This window comes from Borostomias antarcticus (genome assembly GCF_949987555.1).
Source record: "Borostomias antarcticus genome assembly, chromosome: 13".
Classification (NCBI taxonomy): domain Eukaryota; kingdom Metazoa; phylum Chordata; class Actinopteri; order Stomiiformes; family Stomiidae; genus Borostomias; species Borostomias antarcticus.
The window spans coordinates 2,499,606-2,514,605 of NC_140246.1; the positions used below are offsets into that span (position 1 = coordinate 2,499,606).

The 15,000-nt window shown below is 47.2% G+C and overlaps 2 protein-coding genes across 3 annotated transcripts in view; both read left to right on the forward strand.

The window, feature by feature from the left end:
• Positions 1-10,424, forward strand: part of nampt1 (nicotinamide phosphoribosyltransferase 1) — a 20,533-nt gene extending 10,109 nt beyond the window's left edge. The window contains exons 5-13 of one of the 2 annotated variants that reach the window (XR_014630745.1): positions 2,102-2,260; positions 3,982-4,118; positions 5,649-5,874; positions 6,445-6,564; positions 6,947-7,087; positions 7,616-7,750; positions 8,876-9,295; positions 9,398-9,433; positions 9,517-10,424. Coding sequence is in view for 1 of the 2 variants with exons in the window: in XM_084448136.1 (XP_084304262.1) it covers positions 2,102-2,260; positions 3,982-4,118; positions 5,649-5,874; positions 6,445-6,564; positions 6,947-7,087; positions 7,616-7,750; positions 8,876-8,989 (1,032 nt within the window). In the remaining variant the exon portion in view is untranslated. Of the gene's footprint in view, positions 1-2,101; positions 2,261-3,981; positions 4,119-5,648; positions 5,875-6,444; positions 6,565-6,946; positions 7,088-7,615; positions 7,751-8,875 lie in introns of both variants that reach the window. The other variant, XM_084448136.1, reaches the window with a different exon arrangement.
• Positions 10,425-12,351: 1,927 nt separating this feature from the next.
• Positions 12,352-15,000, forward strand: part of sypl1 (synaptophysin-like 1) — a gene marked incomplete at its 3' end in the record, with an annotated part of 8,063 nt that continues 5,414 nt past the window's right edge. The window contains exon 1 of the mRNA XM_084448137.1: positions 12,352-12,469. Within this exon, the coding sequence (XP_084304263.1) occupies positions 12,398-12,469 (72 nt within the window). The 5' untranslated portion in view covers positions 12,352-12,397. The remainder of the gene's footprint in view (positions 12,470-15,000) is intronic.

A 15,000-nucleotide genomic window follows, 5' to 3' on the forward strand; every position in this document is an offset into this window, starting at 1 on the left:
CTCGTTCCTCACGGCTGATATAAATTTAGCTGCCGCCGCCGCTGTTCCCCCGCTGCCAGTGTCCTTGGTCCAGGGAACAGTGTCACCAGGCCACATTCCCTCTCTCTCTCCTCTCTCTCTCTCCTCCTCTCTCTCTCCTCATCCTCCTCTCCCTCTCTCTCCTCCTCTCTCCTCCTCTGTCTCTCCCTCTCTCTCCCTCTCTCTCTCCCTCTCTCTCCCTTTCTCTCTCTCCTCCTCTCTCTCTCCCTCTCTCTCCTCCTCTCTCTCTCTCCCTCTCTCTCCTCCTCTCTCTCTCTCCTCTCTCTTTCCCTCTCTCTTCCTCTCTCTCTCCCTCTCTCTCCCTCTTTCTCTCTCCCTCTCTCTTGCCCTCTCTCTCCCCCTCCCTCTCTCTCTCCCTCTCTCTCTCTCTCCCTCTCCCTTCCTCTGTCTCTCCCTCTCTTTCCCACTCTCTCCCTCCCTCTATCTTGCTCCCTCTATCTCTTCCTCTCTCCTGATATGCTTTTGTCGGATGGTTCCTTGTCAGTGTGTGTGTGTGTGTGTGTGTGTGTGTGTGTGTGTGTGTGTGTGTGTTAAAGTTTGGTGTGACACAGTCTCATACATCATGATTAGTCTCTGGAGGCTCGTGACCCTGGAACTGCTGTCCTGAGGTGCTCTAGGTCGCCCTCTGTAGGACAGATGGCACATGACAATGGACAAGGAAAAGGCTTCCTCACAGCCTCCACACAGCCTCCACACAGCCTCCACACAGCCTCCACACAGCTTCCTCACAGCCTCCACACAGCCTCCACACAGCCTCCACACAGCCTCCACACAGCCTCCACACAGCCTCCACACAGCCTCCACACAGCCTCCACACGGCCTCCACGCAGCCTCCACGCAGCCTCCACGCAGCCTCCAAACAGCCTCCACGCAGCCTCCACACAGCCTCCACACAGCCAGGATTTCATTTCATTTCAAAACTTTATTTATACTCGTAAAGCACTGAGGTTTCCCTCATTCACAGTGTTGACGAGTTCACACAAATACAATAACAACAGGTGTCGACGGCTCCGCTTGATATGCGAGAGAGAGCTACACGAGATAGAGACACCAGCGCTCACGACAGCCGGCGGACTCTGAGGTGAAGCCAGAGGGCCGATAGCCAAACCTGCCACAGGCTCTTAAATAAGGAGGCGGACGACAGTTTGTCACACAGAGGTCACACACACTCGGCCTCACATGCTAGCACACACACGCACCCTCGCCTACATATGCTAGCACACACACACACACACTTGCCTACACATTCTAGTACGGGCACACACACTCGCCTGAACATGCTAGCACATACACACACACCCTCGCCGACAAATGACACAGCTCCCTGAGTCCGAGACATCCTTCTGAATACACACCCCCTACGGAGCGTAGGATAATATTGACTTAGCCATAGCCGCGCAACGGCGGTGGGGCCCCAGACCAAAGCCCCGGGCCCCCTCCCCCTGACAGCGGCCCCCAGCCGAGGTGACCCTGCCCTGGGATTGGGTCAAGAGGACAACCCCCCCCCCCCCCTCCCCCGAGCCCCGCTGACCGGCCCTGAACCAGGCATCGTTAAAAAGGCCTCCCCAGCTCGGAAGGGTTAGTTTTCAAGTTCGCTGGACGTGGCGTGGTGGCGTGCGGAGGTGTCGTTCAAACGGTGGTGAGGGTTATGGGACAGCAGGAGCCTGGGTCTGCGGAGGGAGGGAGAGAGAGGGAGGGAGGGAGAGATGGAGGGAGGGAGGGATGGAGGGATGGGTGGCGGAAGCGTGGAGAGGGGTAACAGATCTGTTTGTCTCTTGACTCCATGACCTTGTGCTTTGTATTGTTTGTTCCTTGTTATTGGGTGTCCAGATGTGTACTGATAAGTATATATGTACCAAGTCACCCAGACACCAGGTTAGATCCATAATGAAACCACACACGCATACGACAAGCTTACAAAACACACATGGAACATGCCTAGGGATTAGCGCGGTGCTGTTAGACCATCATAGAACAGACTTCCTGGTTCGCTGTTCTCTTGACCGCGCTCTCTCCACCCTTCTCTGACACCCTCCCCCTTTGCCCCCCCCCCCCCCCCCAGACCATCCTGGTGCAGATCTGGTACCCCATCACCGTGGCGACCAACTCGCGGGAGCAGAAGAAGATCCTGGCCAAGTATCTCCTGGAGACGTCCGGGAACCTGGAGCGTCTGGAGTACAAGCTGCACGACTTCGGCTACCGAGGGGTCTCCTCGCAAGAGGTAGACCAACCAACCAGATCAAACCCCATTTCATGTCTGTTAGTGGACATTCTGAAAGTGGTAGCTGTCATGTTCATAGAGAATGTCTAAAAAGCAAATATAATATACGCTGGTCAGAGAAATTAAGGAATTTACATCATCAATCATCATCGCGGATCTCGATGAACGACATATTCAAGTTAAAAATCTTTATTGATTACTTTGTATAATTCGTCGAGAACAAAATGAGGAAAGAATCGGAACCAAAATCATGAACCCGTTGAGGGCTGGATGTGATGATAAAGTGCTCCCTTAGTCGTTTTGAGCAGTTATTAGAATATCTTTATACATCTGTTTATTTTAACTCTTGGGCTGAAAGAAGTCGCTTCGATGTCCAGAAAGACTGACAGTCAAAAATCAGAAAGGGTAGCGTCTCACAGGCAGTTGTAGGTGTGCTAGCGAGCTCTGCTAGCTCTGAAAGACGTGTGTGCGTCTGTCTTCACATCGTCGTGGTCACTACAGTAGCTGTGCAGGGGTCATGGGATTTCTAGAATATCATGGAATTTTAAAAAGTCTATTCCAGACATGAAGAGTCTTAGTCCGTGAGTCAGGACCCCACATTTGGGCCACCGTAGCCAGCTGGGGGGGGGAGTCATTCTCATAGTGATTTTTGGCAGGGTACACACCCCTAGTGACAGAAAATATGTGATAGCACTGCAGCTGTGGTGGCTCTCTGTGTGTTCACACTCCATTTATAACCCCACGGCAAAACACTCTTCACAACTATACATAGAACACAATGAGGCACTCTGCTTCAAAATGATGGTTCTCTCTTATTATTGACCATTTCTCTTTGAGAACTGGTGGGAATATTGCTCACACTATGTTTTTCTGAAAAGCTGTTAAAATTAGCATCTCTAAAAATGTTATCTATTACTGGCAGTGACACTGATATATATATATATCCTGGACACAGAGTACAGTCATCCATGATGGGCTGGGATAAGTAGATGAGGATGACTGATAGACTACAGATAGAAAATTGACAGTTTGGGAACCTTAAATGCTGCATACTTGAATGAGGAACTGATTAGTACTGATAAGATCCTGTAAGGATCTTATCATCGCTTGTACTTAGAGTATCTTATCATTACTAAGATAAATCAAAAATGCCACTAGGTTGAATACACGTAGTGTACTTTATACTGGCCACTTTTCAGAAATGTTTATTTTAGGATAGTATTATAAAATGCACGGCAGTACACAAAGGTACCACTGGTGCAACGCGATCACATATTTTCTAACTCTAGAGATGTGTACCTTGCCAAAAATCACTATGAGCATTATTCCCCTCAGAGGGCAGCCACCAGCCCTACTGGCCCATGACTATCAGGGGATTGGATCATTTTTTGGGCCATGCCATGGAATGGCAGGGGATTTTTTTTGTAGCATGTTTAGATTTTTGCTGCCATTAATCAAAATGTAATATTTTCCATGCAGTCTTTTTCTCTATCGGATTATTTCACGCGTTTCCCCGAGTTGCATGAGTGGTTGTTATGGTTATTTGATTTTTCCCGCACATCAAAAATGTTCCCGTTCATTACAGGTCATGTAAATTCAGCCTTTTAGTCATTGAAAGTCAGGGAAAGGTCAGGGGAAGGTCAGGGAAGCGGGTGTTGTCCATCACCGGGCCAGGCTCTGCTGCTCTCTGTCGGTGACCTCCTTCCTCTTCCTGTCTCCAGACGGCAGGTATCGGCGCCTCGGCCCACCTGGTGAACTTCAAAGGCACGGACACGGTGGCCGGCATCGGGGTGATCAAGAAGTACTACGGAACCAAGGACCCCGTGCCAGGGTACTCTGTTCCCGCGGCAGAACACAGGTATAGGAACATACGTGTGCTCTTTTTATGCTTGTTGGCTACTATGTATATAATGTTCATATCTATCTATCTATCTATCTATCTATCTATCTATCTGGTCTCCTATATGGCTAAATTGCCATCTAGAACACAGGTACAGGTACATCCGCTGCTCTCCTAAATAGTGATATCATACTGTATGTAAAATTTACATTTTTACATTACATTACAGTCATTTAGCAGACGCTTTTATCCAAAGCGACTAACAATAATTGCATTTAACGTAGGAAGAGCCAATGTACTACTACTACTAATGTACCAATGTACTACTAAGACTAAAATGTCTTTTAATCTTTCGTGATCCTGAACATCTACTTTTCCCATGGATCTTAATGAGGAAATGTGGTGAAGGATTTGCATACAGTGTTCATTTTCTGCTAGTGAAGGTCATTGGTAACAATGTATTCATACACACAAATACACCAAATTGCGCACACACACACACACACACACACACACACACACACACACACACACACACACACTCAGTTGGATGTATGGCTTCAGCCACAAGGACAGTTACTGCCGCTCAAACGCACCAATCATCTGCCCCAGTGCACTCTGGGAGCCGGGCTGTTGGTCACTGTTACCTAATCGCTGGCCTGCCCATACTTATACTCTGTGTGTGTTTGTTGTGTATATTGTAAATGCTCTTGCGTTGCAGTTCTCAACCAGCTGCCGTATGAGTGTTGAATAAAAACTTGAAACTTGACCCACAGTCTGGAAGAGAAGAACCACCTTCCAGCTCACCTCAACCCACACACTTTCTCTTCACTACGCACACCTTGTTGACGCACAACTGCCATAGGCTTAAGTACTCGTGGCAAAGTTAAGTACTTGTGACCAGGGTAGAGGCGTGAGGGCGGCTCTTCCGTGTTCTTCATTGTCTGTCACCCAATAAAAAACAGGGTCCAAAAGCCAGAAACTATATTCGGACTTGTCAATCCAATTTTTGTCACAACATAAACATAATACGAAACAATAAAGGCTCTTTGTTAAGCGAATCGTCTTACCCTGCTTCTCGTTGCCACGGTCAAACACAGTAGATCTCAGTGTGCCACACCTGTTTCAATTAGCGCCACCTATAATAGAGAACCAATAGCCCATGAAAATAATGGAACATAAACACACACATAAATCAATAAATAACAGCAAATAAACATACTTAAAATGGCTCCAACCCATCTGGTTATGTGTTTTCATAGTATTGTGTTGTCTGTATATAGTTGTCTAATATGTTCTGTCATTGGCATTGGAAAGGAACCCAGCTGTACATTAACAGTATATTGGTGGATTTGGGCATCCAGTGTCCACTCGGAAAGCATTGCATAGAGCGCCCTCTGGTGGTTGTGTTGTGTTTTAGGACTCCACTGAGGACAACTGAATTGACCCCTCTCTCTCTCTCTCTCTCTCTCTCTCTCTCTCTCTCTCTCTGTCTACCACTCTCTCTCCCTCCCTCTCTCTCTCTCTCTCTCTCTCCACCGTATCCAGCACCATCACTGCGTGGGGTAAGGACCATGAGAAGGACGCGTTCGAGCACATCGTCAAGCAGTTCCCCAACGTGCCCGTGTCCATCGTGAGCGACAGCTACGACATCTACAACGCCTGCGAGAAGATCTGGGGCGAGGACCTCCGCAGCCTCATCGAGTCACGCAGCGCCGACGCGCCGCTGGTGGTCCGGCCCGACTCGGGGAACCCCCTGGACACGGTTCTAAAGGTAGGGAACTCCCCTATACATGTTCCTGAGGGTAGGAACCCCCCTGGACATGTTCCTGAGGGTAGGGAACCCCCCTGGACATGTTCTTGAGGGTAGGGAACCCCCTGGACATGTTCCTGAGGGTAGGGAACCCCCCTGGACATGTTCCTGAGGGTAGGGAACCCCCCTGGACACGTTCTTGAGGGTAGGGAACCCCCCTGGACATGTTCTTGAGGGTAGGGAACCCCCCTGCGCATGTTCCTGAGGGTAGGGAACCCCCCTGGACACGTTCCTAAAGGTAGGGAACCCCCTGGACACGTTCCCGAGGGTAGGGAACCCCCCTGGACACGTTCTTGAAGGTAGCGTTTCTTTGTCTTTAGTCTTTTTGGTGGCCAGGTGTTATTTTATGATCAACGGTGTGTAAATACGCCTCGCGTCAATTTATTTTTCGCACCTGTTTTCATATTGTTAGTCACAGGCCTACGTGACTCAACCCTAACATTTACGCAAACCTTGATTTGACTCAGAGCCCCGCCCCCCAGTGGTCCCTGTAGTGTGAGGCCCTCTGACCCCTCCTCCTAACCCCGCCAGGTGCTGGAGATCCTGGGGAAGAAGTTCAAACCGAAGGAGAACTCCCAGGGATACATGGTGCTGCCGCCCTACATCCGCGTCATCCAGGGAGACGGCGTCGACATCAACACCCTACAGGAGGTACCTGGCTCTGCGCACACACACACACACACACACACACACACACACACACACACAGGGACACACACACACACACCACACACACACGTGCACAGGGACACCCACAGGGACACACACAGGGACACACACACAGGGACACACACACACACACACGCACACAGGGATACAGGGACACACAGACACACACACACACACACAGACGGACACACACATACACACATACACACACACACACACACACATCGACACAGTAATATACGGGCACACACATGGACACCCCCACGACCACCCCCCCCCCCCCCACACACACACACACACACACGCGTAGAGGGAAACGAACACGCACGCAGATGCTGTACTAACAGGAGGTGCGTTGGTGCAGATCGTGGAGGGCATGAAGCAGCACAAGTGGAGCATCGAGAACATCTCGTTCGGTTCCGGGGGCGCCCTGCTGCAGAAGCTGACCCGGGACCTGCTCAACTGCTCCTTCAAGTGCAGCTACGTGGTCACCAACGGCCTCGGGGTGAGCACACACACACTCACACACGCGCGCACCAAGGTTATTATAGTTAACGAAAACTAACTAAAAAACGAAAAATAGGCTTTACAAAACTAACTGTATAGTGTGTTAAAAAAAACTAAATAAAATTACAGCGAAAATGTTTTTAGTTTGTGTCTTTTTCATTTCATACATAAGCCTAGTATTTTGGGTGGATATGAACCAGATGGTTTGTTTCACACGCAGTGAAACAACGTGAGCTCACGAGATCAGGATAGTTTCACAAGGCTAGCACAGAAGAAAAAAAACAACTAAAAAAACTAATACCGAAACTAATAAAAACTAAACTCAAACTAAGCATTTTCAAAAAATAAAAATGAAACTAGCAGACCTGCTTTAAAAAGGAATGAAAACTGAAATTGAAAACAAAAAGTTAAAACGACATAAAATATAAAAACGAATGAAACAGGCAAAACTATTCTAACCTTGAGGCGCACACACACACACACACACGCAGGAAACCGACCTGACGCTCCTGTTTTCCCCGCGCAGGTGAACGTGTTCAAAGACCCCGTGGCCGACCCCAACAAGCGCTCGAAGAAGGGACGCCTGTCACTGCACCTCACCCAGACCGGGGACTTCGTCACCCTGGAGGAGGGCAAGGGGGATCTGGAGGAGTACGGAGAGGTAGGTCACACACACACACACACACACACACCTGGAGGAGGGCAAGGGGGATCTGGAGGAGTACGGAGAGGTAGGTCACACACACACACACACACACACACACCTGGAGGAGGGCAAGGGGGATCTGGAGGAGTACGGAGAGGTAGGTCACACACACACACACACACACACACACACACACCTGGAGGAGGGCAAGGGCTCTGGAAGAGTACAGAGAGGTAGGTCACACACACACACACACACACACACACACCTGGAGGAGGGCATGGGCTCTGGAGGAGTACAGAGAGGTAGATCACACACACACACACACACACACCTGGAGGAGGGCATGGGCTCTGGAGGAGTACAGAGAGTTAAGTTACTATTTTTGAGATCTGTGTTAAGATCACACTCACTAAAACACAATGCCGACCCTCATCATGCAACACCAAGTCACCCGATGCCGACTCTCTGGTGTGTAACAGCGTAACTACTTCCATGCCGACTCTCTGGTGTGTAACAGCGTAACTACTTCCATGCCGACTCTCTGGTGTGTAACAGCGTAACTACTTCCATGCCGACTCTCTGGTGTGTAACAGCGTAACTACTTCCATGCCGACTCTCTGGTGTGTAACAGCGTAACTACTTCCATGCCGACTCTCTGGTGTGTAACAGCGTAACCACTTCCATGCGTCGCATCAGTTGAGTCTTTAACATAATATAGAGGTATGGGGGTTAATATTGAATGCTTGCATGATGAGTAATTGGTAAATGGACTGCACTTATAGTGCTCTTATCCAATGCACTTTTCGACGGCCTCTCATTCACCCATTCACACACATTCACACACATTCACACACATTCACACACATTCACACACCGATGGCGGCAGCCACCATGCAAGGCTAGCCTGCTCACAGGGAGCAATTTGGGGTTCAGTGACTCGCCCAAGGACACTTCGACGGGTGGACAGGAGGAGCCGGGATTCAAACCGCCGACCCTACGGTCATTGGACGACCCGCTCTACCTGCTGAGCCACAGCCGCCCAATAACTGCCATTGCAGCAGTCAGGCATGCCGGTTTTGAGGATACTATCATTCTCTTTCTCTCCCTCTCTGTCTCCCTCCCTCCCTCCTTCCCTAGGACCTGCTTCACACAGTGTTTCAGAACGGGAAGATCGTGAAGACGTACACCTTCGACCAGGTCAGAGACAATGCCAAGCTGAAGGAGAGCGAGCTGGAGGAGCTCCTCCTCTGAGCGGGCACTGCCCCATCGCCCCACCCCCCCACCCGCCCACCCCTCCCCTGTGACCCCCACGACCCCACTGGAGGGGGAGGGCACTGCTAACGACCCCCATCCCCCACCCCATCCCCCCCAAAGCACTGTCCTCCACTGGAGAGGAGAAGAGAGACCCCCACACACGCCTGAAGGCTCAGAGAGAGAGAGAGAGAAAATGAGAGAGAGACAAAGAGAAGGAGGGAGAGAGAGAGGAGGGAGAGAGAGAAGGAGAGAGAAAATGAAGTAGTGTCAGAGACAGGATTGATTGAGTACAGAGAGAGAGCTGTGTGAGAGAGAGAGCCATGTCAGAGAGAGAGAGCCATGTCAGAGAGAGAGCTGTGTGAGAGAGAGAGCCATGTCAGAGAGAGAGCTGTGTCAGAGAGAGAGCTGTCAGAGAGAGAGAGCTATGTCAGAGAGAGAGCTGTGTGAGAGAGAGAGCCATGTCAGAGAGAGAGCTGTGTCAGAGAGAGAGCTGTCAGAGAGAGAGAGCTATGTCAGAGAGAGAGCTGTCAGAGAGAGAGAGCTATGTCAGAGAAAGAGAGCCATGTCAGAGAGAGAGCTATGTCAGAGAGAGAGCTATGTCAGAGAGAGAGAGCTATGTCAGAGAAAGAGCTGTGTGAGAGAGAGAGCTGTCAGAGAGAGAGAGCCATGTCAGAGAGAGAGCTGTGAGAGAGAGAGCCATGTCAGAGAGAGAGCTGTGTGAGAGAGAGAGCCATGTCAGAGAGAGAGCTGTGTGAGAGAGAGAGAGCTATGTCAGAGAGAGAGCCATGTCAGAGAGAGAGCTGTGTGAGAGAGAGAGAGCCATGTCAGAGAGAGAGCTGTGTGAGAGAGAGAGCCATGTCAGAGAGAGAGCGAGAGAGAGAGTTGAAGCGGTGAAGCCACCTCCACACTGCCTGTGCCCTGGGTAAAGTGTACAGGGCTGTGTAACGTGTACAGAGCTGTTCAAACTTTCGGAATCTCCTTAGCTTTGTCTTCGTAGTGATGGGCGGAATGATATCAATATAAATCATTTTACCTACGGGTATGTAACAGTGTGTGTTTGACCTAGTGTCACTATAATTGACCACAGGATCTTCGCAGGAAAGGAGATCCGTGTTTGGTCTGAGCTTCTGCCAACTAGCTTTGATGCTAATGTTGACTGTAGGCTCTGGTCAATCAGCGTTCGCTACTTAGCCGGTTGGCTAGCACTTCTACCTGTCTGAAGCCAGACTGGATCTGTGTATACTGTTAATGAAGTGTTCCACAACTCTTTGGCTCAAGGACTGAGATGTAAATGTTCAGTGTTGCTGAATGTGACTGTGCGTGCGTGTGTGTGTGTGTGCTGACATATTTGTTTCACTTAAAGGATTATTATAATATTCCTTTATGCAAAAGAATTTTGGCGATCAGGGGGAAACACTCTCTTCCTTTACCTTGCTACTTACACTTTTTTTTTTTTTTTTTAAAGAGCTTTTTACACTCAACTCGTGGCCATGTTGGTCTGTCAACACAGTGAATCATTGGGCTGTGATGCTCTGTCTGTTAAGTGAGCGCAGCCCTGTCTCTCTCTCTCTCTTGTTTGGAGCAACAGGGGTGTTGCTGTTTATTATTTGTGTGAAATAATTTGTTAATCCTTGGTTGTCTTTGATTTTTTGAGAACAGCAAAAAAAAAGGAAAAGTTTGTCACTGTTTTTGAATTTTGGGCTGCATTTTGGTAGAGCTTCCTTTGACTATTTTGATACTGTCTTGGTTCTTACTTCAAAAATCATTATTTTTTATGATAAAATTGAATAATGCCAGAAATATTGCAGTAAATAACCATATTTACAACGATGCAGCCTTCCCACGTATACTGTAGAATATTACAACATACTTTTCAAGTTAGGGAGAAGATATATTATTATTATTTTTTGTCTTATGCCCATTTTGTACCAACAGAATCGTCCTAACTGCTTGTTGTAGAATGTCTGTTTTTGTTATGTCAGCTTTTAGCACATGTTTGGTAGTATTGTGTGAATGCTGTATGCCATGATTGGAATTACTTGTGAGATTTATTTTTTCTTGTGTTATACTGTATGTATATGTTGGTTGTCCCAAATTCTTTCCTGCAACTCATCGGATATTTTAACTAACATTAGGCCTAATGTTGCAATATTATTGTCAACACATTAAAAATACAACCCTGTCTATTTTCTGAATGAAGTTTCATTTACTATTTTATGGTTTTATGAAAAAAGGTAAAGCGTTCCCTTTTCTAGCTCCTGTCAGTCTGTTTGCTCTGTGCACGAGCATTTTATGAGACATGGAAAGCTCATTTTAAAGGACTAAATATTAGAACTTATATATTCCCTTTCACTACAGTGGACAGCTATTCAAAAGCCATTTTCTCATGCATCACTATATTTCAACAAGGCTACAATTCATACTACTGCTACTGTTGTTCTTGAAAATACTTCATTTGCAGTAACTTTTGGGCTGTAAATCAGTTTATTATTAGAATGTAACTTGACATTTTTGCATATCTTTATATTTTGTAGAGCTCAAAGGCAGTGTGATACAGTAGCCCCTGTGTGTGGTGTACATTCAGACCTAGTGTGTTGTACAGTACGCTACTGTCCCAGGCCTGGTGTGTGTGTACCAAAACCGCATGCTGTCCACCTGAGTGGACATGTCAAAATCTCTTTGAAAAATCAGTGTAAAAAATACATCTTGTTTTTCGTGCCTAAAAAGCAACATTTAAAAAAAAATCCTGAGGTCATAATTCATGCATGAAAGAGATTATACTTATAACCATCAGCATTCTAAATTCCTTTACAAATATTTTGTTAGTTCAGGTAGCATCTGACTATCATTATGGCCCTATAGGGCCATATATATCCAGATTTGGGGCTTATTAACCGCTTACAGGCGCGTATTCTTTGGTAAAATAATTTGGAGAACTCTTGGTTTGGTATCCCGAGTCATATGACTGAAACAGCTACCGGTGTCAGCAAGAGCTGGGAGAAAACGTTCCCCTCCTGGGTTGGAGACCGAGAGTGATTGGCTGGAGAAGGGCTGCTGTACGCTACTGAAGAAAAGAGTTCCTTCCACTGTTTCTTTCTAGTGCAGTGTTGAATAAGTTTAGAAAGGTCTGGACCGAACCATTATATGATTAGTCCAGTGATATATTACTGCATTATTTTAAACACTGCTACAGTCTGTCAAACGCATCATTTTGCACTTATTCGTCTATTTTACCGTTTTTATTGTAGTTTTTAGCTACTCCGTTATTTGCGCAGGAGGAGCAGCATCACCGGACCGACAGCAGAACCACGTCACTCTTGTCAAACTCGGTTTTATCATCGAATTTTGTCTTTTTGAATATTCATCTCTCGATTTCGTTTAAACATCCGTTACTTCGGCCAGGAGATGATGACGGGATTTCGGTTGAACTTGGCCCCTCTGAAAGAACCGCTGGGTTTCATCAAACTTGTGGAATGGGTGAGTGAAGCGCTCAGAACCCATTTCTACACTTCTAACCCAAGACACGAAGGTTCACTTTAGTTCGAGGCTCTGGCCTGACAATGTGCTCCTTCTACTGCCTTACACCAGCTACCTATACATCTATATGTTGCATTTCTTAGAGCACCAAGATAACTTTGTGATCACATAACATAGGCTACATCAACCTTATAAAGTACTAGTTTGTGGCTTGGTGTTCTAAAGAAATGGCCTTGTTTAATAAAACCTCATAGCTGTCCTTCAAATGAAAGACAAATGTTATACATTAATCCCCTTTTCACAAATATTTGACTGGAAAGGGAGTCTGCATACAATCTGGCGCATTGCTAGGCCTCTTGCCGTCATTGGCCTATAACTAAGGTGAGGCCGAGGAAAACGAGTCTTTATTCCCTCTAATTACCCACATAACTGAAGAGTGCCCCAGTTTAACAGTTGGGTTGAATTAGCGACTATAGGCCTGGTCCCGCTCCTGAGTCATCGATTCTAAAGAATCCACACTTTTGTGGGGAAGATCCATTAAGTTTACTCCCTGCATAACTCCATCAAAAGAATCCAATGTGAACAGGAGCAAATTGAGTTACCAGGTCAACCAGCTTATCTCTCTCTATTTCTCTCTGTTGCAATCCTCAAACACACAGGGCAGCAACACCCCAGTCACCTGATGAACCCGCTAGCCGTGTCTGTATAAATGCATGCTGAGTAATGAGTGATCGTGTTGATGCAGGAGAGTCGGGAGGGAGGTGATGGGTAAACAGGAAATAGCAAGCAGTGTCCATGTGGAGCACACATCTGGACAGAGCAGATCTAAGTCTCATCTGGATAGAGCAGATCTAAGTCTCATCTGGACAGAGCAGATCTAAGTCTCATCTGGACTGGACAGCGCAGATCTAAGTCTCATCCGGACTGGACAGAGCAGATCTAAGTCTCATCTGGACAGAGCAGATCTAAGTGTCATCTGGACAGAGCAGATCTAAGTCTCATCTGGACAGAGTAGATCTAAGTCTCATCTGGACAGAGCAGATCTAAGTCTCATCTGGACAGAGCAGATCTAAGTCTCATCTGGACAGAGCAGATCTAAGTCTCATCTGGACAGAGCAGATCTAAGTCTCATCTGGACAGAGCAGATCTAAATCTCATCTGGACTGGACAGAGCAGATCTAAGTCTCATCTGGACAGAGCAGATCTAAGTCTCATCTAGACAGAGCAGATCTAAGTCTCATCTGGACAGAGCAGATCTAAGTCTCATCTGGACAGAGCAGATCTAAGTCTCATCTGGACAGAGCAGATCTAAGTCTCATCTGGACAGAGCAGATCTAAGTCTCATCTGGACAGAGCAGATCTAAGTCTCATCTGGACTGGACAGAGCAGATCTAAGTCTCATCTGGACAGAGCAGATGTACTGGAGCTACTGTAGGAGATGAGGTCATCACAGGTCTGCTCAGACACAGTCTATTGATAATATGATCATATCATTCATAACACTCCCTAGAAAGGATTTGAAATCACTGAGAACCACATGGTGTTGGTTACCAACCACGGCGCACGTTGCAGGAGAGGCTGTGGTGTTGCCAAGTTTCACTGGAAAGTGCAGCTGAGTCATTATGACAGGGTTATGATATGGTTATGACAGGACCTCCATCTAACTAACCCTAGTTATGACAGGGTTATGATATGATTATGACAGGACCTCCATCTAACTAACCCTAGTTATGACAGAGGCATCCATATAACTAACCCTAGTTATGACAGGGTTATGATATGGTTATGACAGGACCTCCATCTAACTAACCCTAGTTATGACAGGGTTATGATATGGTTATGGCAGGACCTCCATCGAACTAACCCTAGTTATGACAGGGTTATGATATGGTTATGGCAGGACCTCCATCTAACTAACCCTAGTTATGACAGAGGCATCCATATAACTAACCCTAGTTATGACAGGGGCTCCATCTAGCATCTAACAGTCATATGAATTGTGTGTGTGTGTGTGGCCCATCTCATACAGACACACACACACACACACACACACACACACACAATCCATATGACTGTTTATCATTAGTATTCATCCCACAATGTTTCCCAGAGATGTACCCGTATAAAAAAGCAATAACTCACTCATGGGCCTCATGCTGTGACCGCAGCGCAACCCGTGGTCTATCGGCAATAGACCACGCCCTCTCGTGAGTTACTGCATCTTTACATTACAGTCATTTACAGTCACAGACGCTTCTATCCAAAGCGACTTAACGATAATTACATTTAACGTAGGTAGTCGGTGTACTACTACTCGCCAGAACTCACAAGTGCATCTCCTTTCTAAACAAGTGACTAAGAGCATAATCGAGTGCTGAAGGCAAAGTGCAAGAGTAGCAAAAATATATATACGACAGGTGCTTAAGAGGAAGGGTCCGAGTCGTACTGTACTTCATGAAGAGGTGAGAGTCTGAACAACCCCCCCCCAAACCAGGTCCAACTCTTTGTCTGCATGACGTTCCTCTCTCCTC